We start from the raw sequence: 18,548 nt of genomic DNA on the forward strand, positions 1-18,548 counted from the left end.
AAAAATAGGCCAAAGATAGCCCTAACCCTTTTTTTAAAAATCATTCTTCGGGATGTGGGAGTCACTGGCAAGGCCAGCATTTAGTACCTATCCCTAGTTGCCCTTAAGGAGGTGATGGTGGCCCTTCTTCTTTGAACCGCTGCAGTCCATGCAGTGAAGGTACTCACGCAATGCAGTTAGATAGGGAGTTCCAGGATTTGGCCCAGCAACAATGAAGGAACGGCGATATATATCCAAGTCAGGATGACCTGTCACCCATGTCCTTCTAGCTGGTGGAAGTGCTGCTGAAGAAGCCTTCGCAAGTTTCTGAGTTTCAATATGACCTCCGGGATGTTGATGGTGGGAGACTTAACATTCAATAGCATGACCATCGCCATGGGGAAGGTGGTCAGACTCTCTCTCTTGTTGGAGATGGTCATTGCCTGCCACTTGTGTGGCGTGAATGTTACTTATCAGTCCAAATCTGGATGTTGTCCAGGTCTTGCTGCATGCGGGCAGGGACTGCTTCATTATCTGAGGAATTACCAATGGAGCTGGACACTGCAATCATCAGCAAACAGTCTTCTGTTTTGCCTTGTTGAGAGTCTAACTTATACTATATAACATAGCACATAACCTCAGAAGAAGCAGTTGGATAACATTACTAAAATTAACCTTAAATACCACTTTGATTGCACTAATGGAAAGCAAGTGCAGTTTTAAAGCCATGTTGGAGACTGGGAACCAATGAGACTTTTTGCCCAATAGTGCATTTTTTGCACAGATCAGTCATCGGTAACAACAATTACCAAATTGTAAGTTGTCACCTTAGAGATCATTACAAGTGCGTAGGTAATGAGGTAGATAACCATTAGCTTTGACTGAAACCTGGACAATACAACAAAATAAAAAAAAGTTTTGCAAACAATAGTGATGCAATGTAAGCACAATTTAGTCAATAGCCTGTCAACAAATTCCACTGAATGTGAAACAAAAATCTTTGACTTTAGTTAGTTTGGTGAAAATAGCATTAAAAAACTGAACTGTAAATACGAGACAATGACCAAAATAACTGGATTGCAGCCAATAGCACCAACGCACTGTTATACCGACAAATATCCCAAGTCCAAGGAATTGTCATAAATTGCTCGTACCATGCATTTCGATCATTAACTGACCCTGTGATTAGGAACTTATTAATTGATGCCAGCATAGTACCATTAAGCAGAACAGTTCTGTGGCTCAAGTTGAGACTCAAGACTTTTAACCTGGTGAAGTTGTCAAAATATTAATTACTCCCACTAAACAGGAAAACTTGCAATATTACTAAAGTAAGACATCAATTACATTGAAATGATAAGAGTGAGTATATCTTTTACTTGTAATGCTGCACTTCTGCCTGTCTTAATAAATGTAATTGCTTTGATAACATGAGATATTTATGCATAAAATTGGCAGAGTTATTGATTGTAGTGACACTATTTAAATTGCTAAATCCAAAAGGGAACGGTGAGTTAGGGCTGGGTAGGAGGGAACTTTTTGTTCAAAGTGCTCTCCCATTTATTTTATAGACAAGAATTTTATTTGAATTAGAAATACCCTAATCCCCAGATGACAGTATGGTTTCAAGGTTTCAAGGTTTGGATAGCTCTGAGGCCTATCTGAAGTCTGCTGTTTCCAATGGAGAAGGACCGGAATGCACAGATACATATTTTTTCTTTAAAACTGGAGTACCTTAACAACAACTTGCAATTATATAATGTGTTTCACATAATTAATCATCCTGTGGTGCTTTACGGGGAGATCCGAGGACAGCGAGTGGGAACTGGAAGGAACGTTAGGACTGGGGCGTGAAGACATGGTCGAAGAGATAGGTTTTGAGGAGACTTGTGAAGGTGGTAACAATGATAGCAAGGAGGATGGGGTTCAGAAGGAGAAGTCGAGAGTACAAATGTGTGAAGACTCTCAGCAATGGTGGAATGGAGCAGGGAAACCCAGAGTAGATCAGTCAGAAGAATGGATGGTGAACGTTGGCACATAGAGTTGGAGAAGACTGGAGTGAGGCCGCAGAGGGATTTGAAAATGATGATTATAAACAAAAGTCCTCCCCCAACCCATCCACCTTTGAGTAGATTTTAGCTCCAACTGCCTTAGCTATCTTACTCAAACACTTACTGTTCCCAGGTTGATTACATAAGTTTCTTTTGCTTTTGAAAATTTGAGATTAAATCCTTGAAAAAGCTTCCTTCATTTCAGCTCAACAACCAACACCCTTCTATCAACAGTGACCTACACCACACCCTATTGCAGGGTCCCAAAGGATACAGAACTCATGAGTATCCAGATCTAGGGCTTCCGATTACACAACAGATAAAACAAGCCCTGGAACTGATGATACAGTTCTCATATTATTCTTGGCTCTGAGTATGCAACACACAGGTCCAAGTTTCCCACTGAAGCTCATGTCTTTATCTCGCCTCGGAAGGGAAACCTGTACACGATGCCCACCAGTTTCAACAACCTCTCTCTTTTTTATGCATTTTTGTAAAATCACTGATAACGTCAGCAGCTTAGGAGAGGTCAGAAAGAATTTTCTGGACATGAGACAAAAGGGTATATTCCCATTATAAAATAACAGGCTCAAATCACTTTCATCAACATTGTATTTTCTCTTTCTACATTGTGATGCTGGTAAAAACAAACATCGATCTACAATGCTGCTCTCTGAGCTAAGCGTAATGTACTGTACCTTTATTAATAGGAGGGGTACTTATGGGAAAACTGAAAGATGTACACTCTCATTAATAAAGTGCAAAAATGCTGCTGGCTGCACAATGTTACATAATAAATTGTTCACTTTCACTGAAATGAGATGCAAGAATATATTACATAACACATGCAATAGGAAAACAAGAATGCTAGATAAAATAGTCAGTCAAATGGAAGCTGTCTGCCTCATTCTAAACCAAACACTTCCCGTTTCCCCTATAATACTGCATCTCCCCTTCTCACAGGTTACACAAGTACCCAGCTTCACTATCACTTAAATAGATGGAGGAGGGTCAGCATCATGATAAACATTCCTGCCATCTCAAGGTCCCAAAGGGAAATGGGAAAACATGGACATATAGGTGAATCAGGAATAATGTACCTTAGGGGAATAATCTTACTTTGCGTCACTCTGCTTCATTCTGTTCTTGTTGAAAATTATTCAGAATGCTTGGCACTGTCTAACTTCTTTCATTAAACCTTCATATGTTATATTTATTTGTGAATTCAGAGCATGCAGAATGGTGGAACAAACTTATTGGCAGTTTAACGTTGGATTAATTTTTAGCCAAATACATTCTCCCTCCCTCTCACGAGTAGACAATACTTGGGTGGAGGAGATTCACAATGAATGAAGCAGAGTGCTCACCGGCAGAGTGCCTCCTAATATCGACTTGTTGCCAATAGATTCCAGTAAAAATCTTTTGCTAATCTAAAACAGTATTGATCTAAAGTATATCTTTGGATAGACACAGAACTGTTTTGACAGAAAAATCTCCTTATTTCTAGCTACATAAAAGCATAATTCCCCATTGGTAAGGCTAGTGATGTAGCACAGCAAATATACCCTGTATATTAAAGTATGACTGCTTTCTGCAGCAGGTGGGCACTTCACAGCAGTGCCACCACACTAAGTGAACTGAACTGATAAAAGACGGAGTGTCCAAGCATTTGCCTTTTTATATAAAAAGGATCACCTCTGGCACCACCCGTAGTAAATCATAGAATCACAGAAAATTTACAGCACAGAATGAGGCCATTCGGCCCATCATGTTCGCAAAAATGAGCCACCCAGCCTAATCCGACTTTCCACCACTTGGTCCATAGCCCTGTAGGTCACAGCACTTCAGGTGCACATCCAAGTACTTTTTAAATGAGTTGAGGGTTTCTGCCTCTACCACCCTTTCAGGCAGTGAGTTCCAGACCCCCACCACCCTTTGGGTGAAAAAATTTTCCTCAGCTCCCCTCTAATCCTTCTAACAATCAACTTAAATCTATGCCCCCAGTTATTGACCTCTCTGCTAAGGGAAATAGGTCCTTCCTATCCACTCTATCTAGGCCCCTCATAATTTTGTACACCTCAATTAAATCTCCCCTCAGCCTCCTCTATTCCAAAGAGAACAACCCAAGCCTATCCAATCTTTCCTCATAGCTAAAATTCTCTAGTCCTGGCAACATCCTCATAAATCTCCTCTGTACCCTCTCTAGTGCAGTGACCAGAACTGTATGCAGTACTCAAGCTGTGGCCTAACCAGTGTTTTATACAGTTCCAACATAACCTCCCTGCTCTTATATTCTATGCCTCGGATAATAAAGGAAAGTATCCCGTATGCCTTCTTAACCACCTTATTTACCTGTCCTGCTACCTTCAGGGATCTGTGGACATGCACTCCAAGGTCCCCTTGTTCCTCTACACCTTTCAGTGTCCTCCCATTTATTGTGTATTCCCTTGCCTTATTTCCCTCCCCAAATGCATTACCTCACACTTCTCCAGATTGATTTCCATTTGCCTTTTCTGCCCACCTGACCAGTCCATTGATATCTTCCTGCAATCTACAGCTTTCCTCCTCACTATTAACCACACGGCCAAATCATCTGCAAACTTCTTAATCATGCATCCTACATTTAAGTCCAAATCATTAATATATATCACAAAAAGCAAGGGACCGAGTACTGAGCCCTGCAGAACCCTACTGGGAATAGCCTTCCAGTCACAAAAACACCTGTCGACCATTACCCTTTGCTTCCTGCCACCGAGCTAATTTTGGATCCAACTTGTCACTCTCCCTTGTATCCCATGGGCTTGTATTTTTTTGACCAGTCTGCCATGTGGGGCATTGTCAAAAGCCTTGCTAAATTCTATGTAGACTACATCAAATGCACTACCCTCATCGACCCTCCTTGTTACCTCCTCAAAAAATTCAATCAAGTTAGTCAGGCACGACCTTCCCTTAACAAATCCATGCCGACTGTCCTTGATTACTCCGTGCCTTTCTAAGTGACTGTTCATCCTGTCCCTCAGAACTGATTCCAATAATTTGCCCACCACCGATGTTAGACTGACTGGCCTGTAATTACTCGGTCTATCCCTCGCTCCCTCTTTAAACAATGGTATAACATTAGCAGTCCTCTAATCCTCCAGCAACATGCCTGAATCCAGTGAGGATTGGAAAATGATGGTCAGAGCCTCCGCTATTTCCTCCCTTGCTTCTTTTAACAGCCTCGGATACATTTCACCTGGTCCTGATGATTTATCTACTTTCAAAGATATTAATCCCCTTAATACTTCCTCACTCACTAAGTTTATCCCATCCAATATTTCACACTCCTCCTCCTTAACTACGTCAGCATCGTCCTTCTCTTTTGTGAAGACAGGCGCAAAGTATTAATTAAGAACCATATCAACATCTTCTGCCTCCACACATAGGGTATCATTTTGGTCTCTAATAGGCCCTACTCTTTCCTTAGTTATCCTCTTGCTCTTAATGTATTTATAAAACATCTTCGTGTTTTCCTTGATTTTACTTGCCAATATTTTTTCATGCCCTCTCTTTGCTTTCCTAATTTCCTTTTTAATTTCATTCCTGCACTTTTCATACTCTTCTAGGCTTTCTGTAGTATTGAGTTCTCGGTGTCTGACATCAGCTTTCCTTTTCTGCCTTATCTTACGCTGTTTGCTCCTTGATATCCAGGGGGCTCTAGATTTGACAGCCCCACCCTTTTTCTTTGTGGGAACATGTTTACTCTGCACAATACATTTTAACGATGGGACCATTAACTGGTTGGTTGCAGCTCAATATTCTGTGACAAATCTAGGATTTTCACCCTGCAGTGCAACCTCCCCCTCAGTTTTTCTACTCACCGGCACTTCAATTTTAACTAGCAGTATACTTTAAAGTGATGTGCTGCTACTTTAAACCTGATGAAGAGTGAAAGATTTTTCCAGCTGGATACGATGCTTATACTATTGACACTTGCTCCCCTTATTGGCAATTTAATGCAAACTTTAATTTTAAACAGTGCCAGTGATCTGAATGCTCGTCAACAGTATGGCCAGTTGTTCCAAGTGATCGGCCGGAAACGTCCTTCAATGTTAGATGGATTTAGAGAAGTTAAATGGACATTTTAAAACATGTTGAACAACTTCAAGGGCTGGTCGGGTAAAAACTGATGGGGACTGCACAAGAAGTATTTCCCATGACTGTCCAGGAACATCGAGGGCAGTCCCAGCAGCTGTAGGATGGGGTATCGGAGTCGGCCTTGCATGCACCTCACAGCAGCACATCCATTTTGCCAGATATCGAGCAGGGTTTGGGTATTGTGTTGCTCTGGTCCTTGCCGAGCGGCTCCATATCATGCCTCCAAGTAGTACTTTTTCTCATTTTTTTTGCCTAGTACTTCTTTCACCTCTCCCCCTATCCCTAATGCTGGCATAGACTGACAAATATTTAAATCCATTTTGAAAACTTTCACTTTTTTTTAAATCAAAAAGCAATGAGTGATTTGATTGTTTCATTAAGTGTAGCAGTGGAGTATCGGCATAAGATTTTCCCATTATAAAGAAAGTAAGGTATGCAACATACTTTTAATGTATTATAAAGATCAATAGATATACATATACGGCTATCGCTCAAACTAGAAATAAAGGTAGGAGCACATAAAGCTTTCACTGAGGAGCTAAGAAAAGAGAGAACTTGCATTTATATAGCACCTTTTATGACCACAGGACGTCCCAAAGCACTTTACAGCCAATTAGGTACTTTTGAAGTGTAGTCACTGTTGTAGGAAACACAGCAGCCTATTTGCACATAGCAAGGTTCCACAAACAACAATGCAATAATGACCAGATAATCTATTAGTCATATTGGTTGAGGGATAAATATTGGCCAAGATACCAGGAAGAAATTCCACACTCTTCTTTGAAATAGCGCCATGGGATCTTTTACGTCCACCTGAGAAGAGAGGCAGGGCCTCTGTTTAATATCTCATCCAAACCATGGTACCTCTGACAGTGCAGCACACCCTCAGTACTGCACTGAAGTGTCAGCCTAGATTATGTGCATTCTCCAGAGTGGGACTTGAACCCACCACCTTATGACTCAGAGGTAAGTGTGCTACCCACTCAGCCACAGCTGACTCCTGAACTCTTACAAATCTGGTTTATGGGTTAAAAATAATATAGTTGGCTTTGTCCATCAACTGGTGGCTGAAAAGGAGAAATCATGGCTAAATGGAGCTCGATTTTGAATCTTAGCTGGCTTCTGCTGCAGATAAATAAAGCTGCCAAATTACAACTAGCACTAAAAGCCAAATATTTTCCACCGACCATTGTATTTAATCCAGATAGCCATTTTCCTGAAGTTACCATCTCCTTATCTTTGAAGCCTTGTTTTTGCTACGACTCACATCCAAAAGTCAAACCATCAAAAGGAGGCTATGCAGGACTGGAAAATAAAACTGCCCTGTTCATTTTTGAGATGTTATCCTTGTCCAAAGGAGCGAAATTTGGAAAACAACAGGCAACATGTTACTTGATGGAACTTCCTATTGTTGACTGATCTTTTATGGAGTACCAAAGATTTGCAAAAGGATGAAAATGGTAAAGGTTCTTGCTCCATTATGTTGACATCCTGATACATGGCGCAGTTTGAATGTTCCTCAGATCACGAGTTTAACCAGTCAGTAGCTGAGCCACAGTGTTCAAACCCTAATCTGTGCTGAGCTTGCTGAGGCAATGGTAAGGGTGCCGCTGTTAGCCTCGGCCTTACTGGGTTAAGGAAGAGAAAATAGCCCAGGGTGTCTGCTCCTGAGCACTGTCCAGGGGCTCCTGCAGCAAATGTATTTGTCATTAGACGCCTGTTGGTGACAGGATCAGGCTAGGCCCTGATGCCCCATGTTGTTGAATAGCCCACTTGGGTGAGCAGAAGTAATCAACCTTCAAGTTCCCCTAAAATACAAGGTGGTTCATCTGAGGGGTTACAAATTGTGAATTTTGTGCTGGTAAATTTTTTTTGAACATAAAAATTACCAGCAGCATTTTTTCCAAACAAGGGTTCTAGAGGTGACAGGGGGCTCAACTACATCAACCTAATTAGCAATGAGGTATAGAAAGGGAATAAATTGTGCTCCACATTTTGTATCGCGGAACAACTAACAAATGTGTCTCTCTTGACTCCTGTTTGTACGAAGTTTGTTAACAGCTTGATATCAGACATAAGTATGTGTCCATTGTTGATTCAGGTCAATAATGGCTGGCTGGTACATGTGTTCCAAATCAACCCGAGACGTAAGTCGATCAGTGATGGATCTTTGTGTAATTAAAATATTCATGTTACTTGTTCTTATGCATAATCAATGCAGCCACTTCAAAGTCGAGTTTTTATAAAATTCTTTGCACAAAATGTGCACTTAGGTTTGAAGTCCATTTTCCAAAGTAAAATAGTGCTCATTTGTGGGATAAACTACAGTAATTGTAATTAGAAAGTCGTTGTTCAAGTAGAAAAGTACTAAACGCCTTTGCACTTTGTATCCGCAAGTCTAAGACCATTCATATTTGGAGAATTAAGATGAGCATGCAAAATTCATGAAAAACAACATAACTGGTAAACACCTGAACAATTGTACGATGATATACCACACAAGAAAGTTATCCTAATCACATTGCTTTGTCATTGTATGCTATAAATACCTGCTGAAAACTGTCCCGCACATGGCTTTGATCTTCAGGATGGCAAAATTCTACAATATCCTTTCCCAGTAGCTCCTGGCAAGAAACAAAGAATCAAAGTATTTAAGTAACCAGAACTAGATCATCACTCCTAGCTGGGAGTCACGCTTGCAGGGAAAGTCAGGGTTAGTGTTGTAGCCCTATCTCTGACCTGGCTCCCTTCAAGCATGGCTACCCCGCTGGGAGAACAGATTTAACATATATATTTATACTAATGGACATCCCTTGGAATTCCTCACAAACAATTTTCTTTAATTGTTTCTCTCACTCCGATGTGTTTGTCTCTGACTTTTCTCTGCATCTTTCTGTATGTTACTCCAACCTCTTCCATTTCCCACTCTCTGCAAGCCTCATACGTTCTCTTTTCTTCTGTAAGCATCACATTCTTAGACATGGGGTGCATGCTCCATTAACATTAAAGACAGAAAAATAGTGGACTATGCTCTTAAATTAAGGGATGACCTAACAAGGTTGGTTGAAGTTGTAGAACAGAATTTAAAACACACATGAGACTGCCAGAAAAGCTGGTACAGCCTCAACATGGGGCACTGCGAGCATCAGGTAGCCCAGGGCATGTTAATGTTGTTGCCAGCAAAACATAAGTTACAGGCACATTAGATAACAACTTGCATTGATGTAGTTCCATACATGGTGGTGGAAAGGTGCATTGAAGTAATGATGCAGTTACACAATTGATCACAGAAGTACCTGGAACATGTTATAGCCCTTCTTCTCATGGAAGAGTAACACTGTGCATTGTTGCCGCCCCAGTGGGAGAAGAAGGTGAAGTTATAGAAGTATCCGAGAATAAAACAAGTCCCTTGATGGACGCGATCACTCCATCAGCTTACTTATTGCCCCACACAGAAACAGTGGCAGAAAACTGTTGTTGGGTTTTCGCTCACTATTCTCATGCAAACCAGGCTAGGCAAAGCAGTTTGTACACAAGGCCAACATAAGCCAGTGCACCAGCACATACACCCAGTGCCACACAGAGTAAGGAACAGGTGAAGGAGTTAGAATCATAGAAGTTTACAACATGGAAACAGGCCCTTCGGCCCAACATGTCCATGTTGCCCAGTTTATACCACTAAGCTGGTCCCAATTGCCTGCACTTGGCCCATATCCCTCCATACCCATCTTACCCATGTAACTGTCCAAATGCTTTTTAAAAGACAAAATTGTACCCGCCTCTACTACTGCCTCTGGCAGCTCGTTCCAGACACTCACCACCCTTTGAGTGAAAAAATTGCCTCTCTGGACCCTTTTGTATCTCTCCCCTCTCACCTTAAATCTATGCCCCCTCGTTATAGACTCCCCTACCTTTGGGGAAAGATTCTGACTATCTACCTTATCTATGCCCCTCATTATTTTATAGACATCTATAAGATCACCCCTAAACCTCCTACTCTCCAGGGAAAAAAGTCTCAATCTATCCAACCTCTCCCTATAAGTCAAACCATCAAGTCCCGGTAGCATCCTAGTAAATCTTTTCTGCACTCTTTCTAGTTTAATAATATCCTTTCTATAATAGGGTGACCAGAACTGTACACAGTATTCCAAGTGTGGCCTAACTAATGTCTTGTACAACTTCAACAAGACATCCCAACTCCTGTATTCAATGTTCTGACCAATGAAACTAAGCATGCCGAATGCCTTCTTCACCACCCTATCCACCTGTGACTCCACTTTCAAGGAGCTATGAACCTGTACTCCTAGATCTCTTTGTTCTATAACTCTCCCCAACGCCCTACCATTAACGGAGTAGGTCCTGGCCCGATTTGATCTACCAAAATGCATCACCTCACATTTATCTAAATTAAAACTCCATCTGCCATTCATCGGCCCACTGGCCCAATTTATCAAGATCCCGTTGCAATCCTAGATAACCTTCTTCACTGTCCACAATGCCACCAATCTTGGTGTCATCTGCAAACTTACTAACCATGCCTCCTAAATTCTCATCCAAATCATTAATATAAATAACAAATAACAGCGGACCCAGCACCGATCCCTAAGGCACACCGCTGGTCACAGGCCTCCAGTTTGAAAAACAACCCTCTACAACCACCCTCTGTCTTCTGCCGTCAATCCAATTTTGTATCCAATTGGCTACCTCACCTTGGATCCCGTGAGATTTAACCTTATGTAACAACCTACCATGCGGTACCTTGTCAAAGGCTTTGCTAAAGTCCATGTAGACCACGTCTACTGCACAGCCCTCATCTATCTTCTTGGTTACCCCTTCAAAAAACTCAATCAAATTTGTGAGACATGATTTTCCTCTTACAAAACCATGCTGACTGTTCCTAATCAGTCCCTGCCTCTCCAAATGCCCGTAGATCCTGTCTCTCAGAATACCCTCTAACAACTTACCCACTACAGATGTCAGGCTCACCGGTCTGTAGTTCCCAGACTTTTCCCTGCCGCCCATCTTAAACAAAGGACAACATTTGCTACCCTCCAATCTTCAGGCACCTCACCTGTAGCTGTCGATGATTCAAATATCTCTGCTAGGGGACCCGCAATTTCCTCCCTAACCTCCCATAACGTCCTGGGATACATTTCATCAGGTCCCGGAGATTTATCTACCTTGATGCGCGTTAAGACTTCCAGCACCTCCCTCTCTGTAATATGTACACTCCTCAAGACATCACTATTTATTTCCCCAAGTTCCCTAACATCCATGCCTTTCTCAACCGTAAATACCGATGCGAAATAGTAATTTAGGATCTCACCCATCTCTTGTGGTTCCGCACATAGATGACCTTGTTGATCCTTAAGAGGCCCTACTTTCTCCCTAGTTACTCTTTTGCCCTTTATGTATTTGTAGAAGCTCTTTGGATTCTCCTTTGCCTTATCTGCCAAAGCAATCTCATATCCCCTTTTTGCCCTCCTGATTTCTCTCTTAACTCTACTCCGGCAATCTCTATACTCTTCAAGGGGTCCACTTGATCCCAGCTGCCTATGCATGTCATATGCCTCCTTCTTTCTGACTAGGGCCTCAATCTCCCAAGTCATCCAAGGTTCCCTACTTCTACCAGCCTTGCCCTTCACTTTATAAGGAATGTGCTTACCCTGAACCCTGGTTAACACACTTTTGAAGGCCTCCCACTTACCAGACGTCCCTTTGCCTGCCAACAGACTCTCCCAATCAACTTCTGAAAGTTCCTGTCTAATACCATCAAAATTGGCCTTTCCCCAATTTAGAATTTTAACTTCTGGGCCAGACCTATCATTCTCCATAGCTATCTTAAAACTAATGGAATTATAATCACTGGTCCCAAAGTGATCCCTCACTAACACTTCTGTCACCTGCCCTTCCTTATTTCCCAAGAGGAGGTCAAGTTTTGCCCCCTCTCTCGTCGGGCCATTCAATCATCGACAGCTACAGGTGAGGTGCCTGAAGATTGGAGGGTAGCAAATGTTGTCCTTTGTTTAAGAAGGGCGGCAGGGAAAAGCCTGGGAACTACAGACCAGTGAGCCTGACATCTGTATTCAGGAGGAATGAGAAATTCCTCCTGAATACACTCAACAAATTTCTCTCCATCCAAGCCCCTAATGCTATGGCTGTCCCAGTCAATGTTGGGAAAGTTAAAGTCCCCTACTATTACCACCCTATTTTTCTTGCAGCTGTCTGTAATCTCCTTACATATTTGCTCCTCAATTTCCCGTTGACTATTTGGGGGTCTGTAGTACAATCCTATCAACGTGATCTCTCCCTTCTTATTTTTCAGTTCTACCCAAATCGACTCAGTGGGCGAACCCTCGGATATATCCTCTCTCACTACTGCCGTGATGTTCTCCCTAATCAAGAACGCAACTCCCCCTCCTCTCTTACCTCCTGCTCTATCTTTCCTATAGCATCTGTACCCTGGAACATTGAGCTGCCACTCCTGCCCCTCCCTTAGCCATATTTCAGTAATAGCTATAACATCCCAGTCCCATGTGCCCATCCATGCCCTGAATTCATCTGCCTTGCCCATCAGACTTCTTGCATTGAAATAAATGCAGTTTAATCTAGACTTCCCTTGGTCTTTGCCCTGCTTTCTCAGACCATCTGTCCGGTCATGTTTTGTACACTCTCCCTTACTGCCTTTTGTTTCTGTCACCACTTTACTTCCCACTGACTTCCTGCATCGGTTCCCATCCCCCTGCCACATTAGTTTAAACCCTCCCCAACAGCACTAGCAAACACTCCCCCTAGGACATTGGTTCCAGTCCTGCCCAGATGCAGACCGTCCAATTTGTACTGGTCCCACCTCCCCCAGAACCGGTTCCAATGTCCCAGGAATTTGAATCCCTCCCTCTTGCACCATCTCTCAAGCCACGTATTCATCCTAGCTATCCTGTCATTCCTACTCTGACTAGCCCGTGGCACTGGTAGCAATCCTGAGATTACTACCTTTGAGGTCCTACTTTTTAGTTTAACTCCTAACTCCCTAAATTCAGCTTGTAGGACCTCATCCCGTTTTTTACCTATATCGTTGGTACCTATATGCACCACGACAACTGGCTGTTCACCCTCCCCCTCCAGAATGTTCTGCAGCCGCTCCGAGACATACCTGACCCTTGCACCAGGGAGGCAACATACCATCCTGGAGTCTCGGTTGCGTCCGCAGAAACGCCTGTCTATTCCCCTTACAATCGAGTCCCCTATCACTATAGCTCTGCCACTCTTTTTCCTGCCCTCCTGTGCAGCAGAGCCAGCCACGGTGCCATGAACCTGGCCGCTGCCACCTTCCCCTGGTGAGCCATCACCCCCAACAGTATCCAAAACGGTATACCTGTTTGAGAGGGGGATGGCCACAGGGGACCCCTGCACTACCTGCCTGCACCTCTTACTCTGCCTGGTGGTCACCCATTCACTTCCTGCCTGTAGTCCCTTTACCTGCGGTGTGACCAACTCGCTAAACGTGCTATCCACGAGTTTCTCTGCATCGCGGATGCTCCACAGTGAGTCCACCCGCAGCTCCAGCTCCGAGATACGATCGGTCAGTAGCTGCAGGTGGACACACTTCCTGCACACATGGTCGGCAGGGACACTGGTAGTGTCCATGACTTCCCACATCTTGTAGGAGGGGCATATCACGGGTGCGAGGTCTGCTGCCTTAGCTTAGTTACCCCTTTTAAATTACGTTGAAATTAGAAAAGGTTAACTATACCAGGGACCTAGGTTCACTAAAGAAAACACTACCTGCTATAAAACCTGTTGCTGGACCTGGGAGTCATGCAACCAGCCCCAGAGCCCATCATCTTCACAGGTGTGTTGGTTCCAAAGGACATATCCATACGGTTGTGTGTACAGTATCATGAACTAAACAGCTTGACAGGGGCTGATGCCTACCGAATGCCTCACAGGGAGGAGATCTTGAAAAGCTCGGGGGCATCAAGTATCTGACAACTCTAGACCTGATTATAGACTATTGGAAGGCACCACTTAGCGCAGAGGGCCAGCCAGCCTCCCTATTTGCTACATATTCAGGACTGTTTAAATTTACAGATATGCCACTTGAAATGAAAAATGCTCCAACGGCTCATTGATTTCGTTCTGACCAGGACTCATCCTAGCATATATTAATGAAAAGCCCCAAGAAACAAGTACGGGCGCTCCTCAGGTTGGCCAGCTATTAACGCAGATTAATTTCCCATTACAGTTTCCACAGTCCACATCGATGCATCAAACAGAGCTATCAGTGCTTTACTGAACCAAGTATTTGACTTTGGAGAGGAAACCCACTCATTTACCCAAGTTGTGTTCCACTGCCATTAGAGATGGCTTATTCCACAATTGAAAAAGAATGTTTAAGTATCTGAGCATTACAGAAGCAATAACTACTTATGGGAACTGCATTTACAGTATATTCAGACTACAATCCCTTAAGTGTGGTTACTGTGAACTTGTGACAAAAATACACATCTGTTGCTGGGAAGCATTGCCGTATACAGGTCCAACATAGCTGTCCAACATAGTTGTTTCCCAAAATAGGACAGTTTACTCATTAACATCAGGTTTGAACCTCAGAAGAGCCACATCGGCAGCACGAGTATTAAGTTTTGAAAAGACTAGGAGTTATCTGATAGATATGAAGCAGTTCTATCTTACTTTGGTCTGGTAACTGTCCCTTTAAAATACATGAGATTTTAAAAAGCCACCTGCAGCTTCAAACTATTTTGTAAGACATGTTGCAAAGGTTGCGGCTATAGTCGTTCTGATAAGAAGCTTAACAGGGAGTATAACGTATAATTTGAAGATATATACAGATTTTGAGATTGGTTCAGTTATGAATATGACAGCCTGTTATTTTCTGAATGAGGCTGGCATTTATAAAGTTATAACGAGCTTTGGCAAGAGCTATAAAAAGAAGCAAACAGACAACAGACTTCTAGAGTATAGTTGAATCGAACAAACAGATCTTAATTGAGAGGCAGGTAGATTTTAGCTAGCTCCCAGAGTTCATAAGGAGAAGAAAGGAAAAAAGTATGGAGCTGTGGGCATAATAGTGATGCAGGTTTTTATTTAGAGGCTTGACCTTTTGTCATTTACTCCTTCAAGAAGACAAACAAAAAAGTATTTGAGATATAAATTTACCTCAGAAATTTGTTTTATATAGACACACACACACACGGAGATAAGGAGAATTTTCTTTACGATCTGGAATGCACTGCCTGAAAGGGTGGTGAAAGAAGATTCGATAGTAACTTTCAAAAGGGAATTGGATAAATACTTGAAAAGGAAAAAATTGCAGGGCTCTGGGGAAAGAGCAGGGGAGTGGGACTAATTGGATAGCGCTTTCAAAAACCAGGCACAGGCACAATGGGTCAAATGGCCTCCTTCTGTACCGTAAGATTCTATGAGGATTCGAGATAGATTTTGTAGAGGCAGAAGAATAATTCCATTAGGTAAAAAAACAACTGACAGAATTGTGTTTTCTGTTCATTTCTAGCCCTTAGCATGGTTTTCTAGCATTGATGGCTCTCGAGCAGCTCTTAGGCCAGTCTGAAGTCACACACGTCTGTTTTTAATGGAGCTAGTCTAGGTGATTGACTGTGCCAGAGGACCTTAGTGGGGAGGTTCTATGCAAGGGTCACCAAGTCGGTGCTAAAATTGGCACGGAAGAAATCTGATGTAAATATAGTACTTTCTTCTATAAAGAACATGACTTTCCTTCACTTGCAAGTCTTTCCTCAGTCCTATCTATGTATGTCACAGGATTCTGTGAACAAACTGCAGCTCTATTGATTTCACTGATTGACAAAAAACATCTGCTTCTGGATGTGACATTTCAAAAAATTCTTGGGCTTTGATGTTGGACTTTGACTTCCATTCACTGCCAGTGTAATTGCCCATTGGGTGTACGGCAATGCATGCTCAACCCCGTAAGATTCTGAAATATCTCATCAAATGCTTTTGAATAGTACAAAAACAGCTGCAGAAATAAGGTTGAACTAAGTCAGCTAAATACAGGATTCTTTTTAGAGACATCAGTTTTTCCCAAAAATAAATGAGGTATTCATGATTTTCTAACATGTGATATTGGTCACAATTATTTTTGGCCTTATCCTTGCTTAAGTCAATAGCACTAAACAGTTCAAAGAAACTGCTCAGGAGCAGATCACTGATCTAATATTATAAATAAACACTGTGGTTCTGAAGATCAAAAGGAGACGAGTAATTTATAACATACCTGGAAAATTCTACATTCTGAAATTTCCCTAAACTGAGAAAAATGTAACCAATTTTACAGTTTTTTTTGTCCCCTGTCTAAAATTAGGAAAAGTTACATGTGTTTTGTTGGCTCTTATCTGCACTTGGCCCATTGATATTTATTTGTACCAGCTCCCTTGGCTGGATACATGAGCTGACTACAGCCCAAGGCAGTATTAAGATTTACTAACCTCAGCAAATCCTAAAAGTACACAGGTCATTATGTACATTTGTCTTTTATTGAAAGTTCACTATGCTGCTTCTCCAGAGTTGCCTCCATCACTTCCCACTGAATCTGGTTGTTAAATACTTTTGTCCTCACAAAACCTCTTCATGTTGTACTTCAGTTGTGTAAAATGTGACTGAATTCAGGCTAGGTTTTCAGGTGTTACACTGAAACAGAGCAAAGTCCCTCCATCAATAAGGACAGCTTTAAACAAGACTACAAATACATGAGTACAGGAACTAACCTGTGGCTGATAGCCAATGACAGTGATGCATCTGTGATCCACAAATGTGAAGAGTCCATCTGAATTGTGCCTGGACAGGAACTCTGTTGGGATGGTTAGTCCATTCATATCCATGCACACAGGTGAGCTGGTTACCTTAGAAAAAATATCAGAATTAAATGTAACATAGAAGCAATTAATGCATTAAAAGACAAAAAGTATTATCTTTCATTCTCAGGTTTCATGCCACCAGGGGACTGTTGTGCATTCAGCCTATTTTTAATTACACAACTCAGATACCTTCTGTTTGGTGTCAAGGACAGAAAAGGTCTACCTGTAGGATATGCAATGAACAAGTCACTGATAATTCAACAACTGTCATCAGCTGATAGCTCCTTACAGAGAAGGGAGTTGCAAAAGGGCAGATCACCACAAAAAAAAACAATGAATTTCACAATACTTCCTATACGGTAGAGGGAGTAGTACTTTTTTTAAAAAAAAACATTAAACCTGAGGTGGAAGACTTCAAAATTACTTTTAAAATTAAGTACTTCCCTACAATGTTCCTCCTCCTTTCCTTACATGTCAATGTGGAGAGGCAGTAGTTCAGAAACCAATGGGTTTGCCTTTCCTACCATATCATGCTATTTGATAGAAGTTTGCTGCATATTTTCCTACCTCCCAGTTGGAGGCAACTGGCTGCTTGGAGCGGGTGGGAGGGCGGGAGCGGGTGGGAGGGCGGGAGCGGGTGGGAGGGCGGGAGCGGGTGGGAGGGCGGGAGCGGGTGGGAGGGCGGGAGCGGGTGGGAGGGCGCGGGTGGGAGGGCGCGGGTGGGAGGGCGCGGGGGAAAAGAGGCAAGAAATGAGAAAGAGGGAACAAAACTGAAAAAATGACGGTAGGTGGGGTAAACAGTAAGAAGTACCTGTGTGTAAAAAGAAATCAAAATATTCAACCTAATGTGCCAGATCACTCTTTGCAGATTAGTAGGGTGATTTATATATAATTATAATAAACATTAAATACTGTATGATTTCACATCTGGGATATCTGTTAAAATCCAGCCCACAATATCTATGAGTATCTTATGACAAATGCAAGAGATACTTTTGGCTGTGTGAGTCTAATTCCTTGTGGGTGGGCCCACAATCTGTTCCAGGGAGACTCTTCTCAGATATGCTTGAAAACTGGCATCTACGGACACAAGATCTTGCTTTGGTTCTCACTGAGGTTTGTTTTGGAGGGTAATGAGAAACCAGATACCACACAGAAAGATCTTACTGAATTGTTGTCTTTGCTGTCGCTTGAAGGATGCTCTGCTAAACAACTTTCTGAAACAATCTAAATGTGATTCTTTCCCTGAAAGTGGAACCTCAAACACTTCCTTTGCGGTGGGCGAATTGCGCACCTCAAATTTCCTAGTCAACAGTGACTTCGGCAGAAGCTTGGGAGCAGGTTACCCACCTGAGCTCTTTGCTTTCTGGAGAAATAACTGTCCAAGTAGGGCAGGGGGAAATATAAATTAGGGGTTGGGAAAAGAAGGGTACACATCCTCAAAGTGGATAACAGATTTGGGTAATTGGCCGGTGCAGAGTTTCAAGTCTAGTCTGGTCGCCTCTTTCTGCTGACTTAAGTTCTA

General features: G+C 42.4%; 1 protein-coding gene across 3 annotated transcripts in view; it reads right to left on the reverse strand.

Annotated features, from left to right (window-relative positions):
* Positions 1–18,548, reverse strand: part of arnt2 (aryl-hydrocarbon receptor nuclear translocator 2) — a 316,675-nt gene that overhangs the window by 132,519 nt on the left and 165,608 nt on the right. For all 3 annotated transcript variants that reach the window (XM_067971628.1, XM_067971629.1, XM_067971630.1), the window contains 2 exons: positions 16,934–17,068; positions 8,717–8,791 (listed from right to left, as the gene is read on the reverse strand). In XM_067971628.1, coding sequence (XP_067827729.1) covers positions 8,717–8,791; positions 16,934–17,068 — 210 coding nt within the window. The remainder of the gene's footprint in view (positions 1–8,716; positions 8,792–16,933; positions 17,069–18,548) is intronic.

The sequence above is a fragment of the Heptranchias perlo genome, chromosome 34, assembly GCF_035084215.1.
Source record: "Heptranchias perlo isolate sHepPer1 chromosome 34, sHepPer1.hap1, whole genome shotgun sequence".
Taxonomy (NCBI): Eukaryota; Metazoa; Chordata; class Chondrichthyes; order Hexanchiformes; family Hexanchidae; genus Heptranchias; species Heptranchias perlo.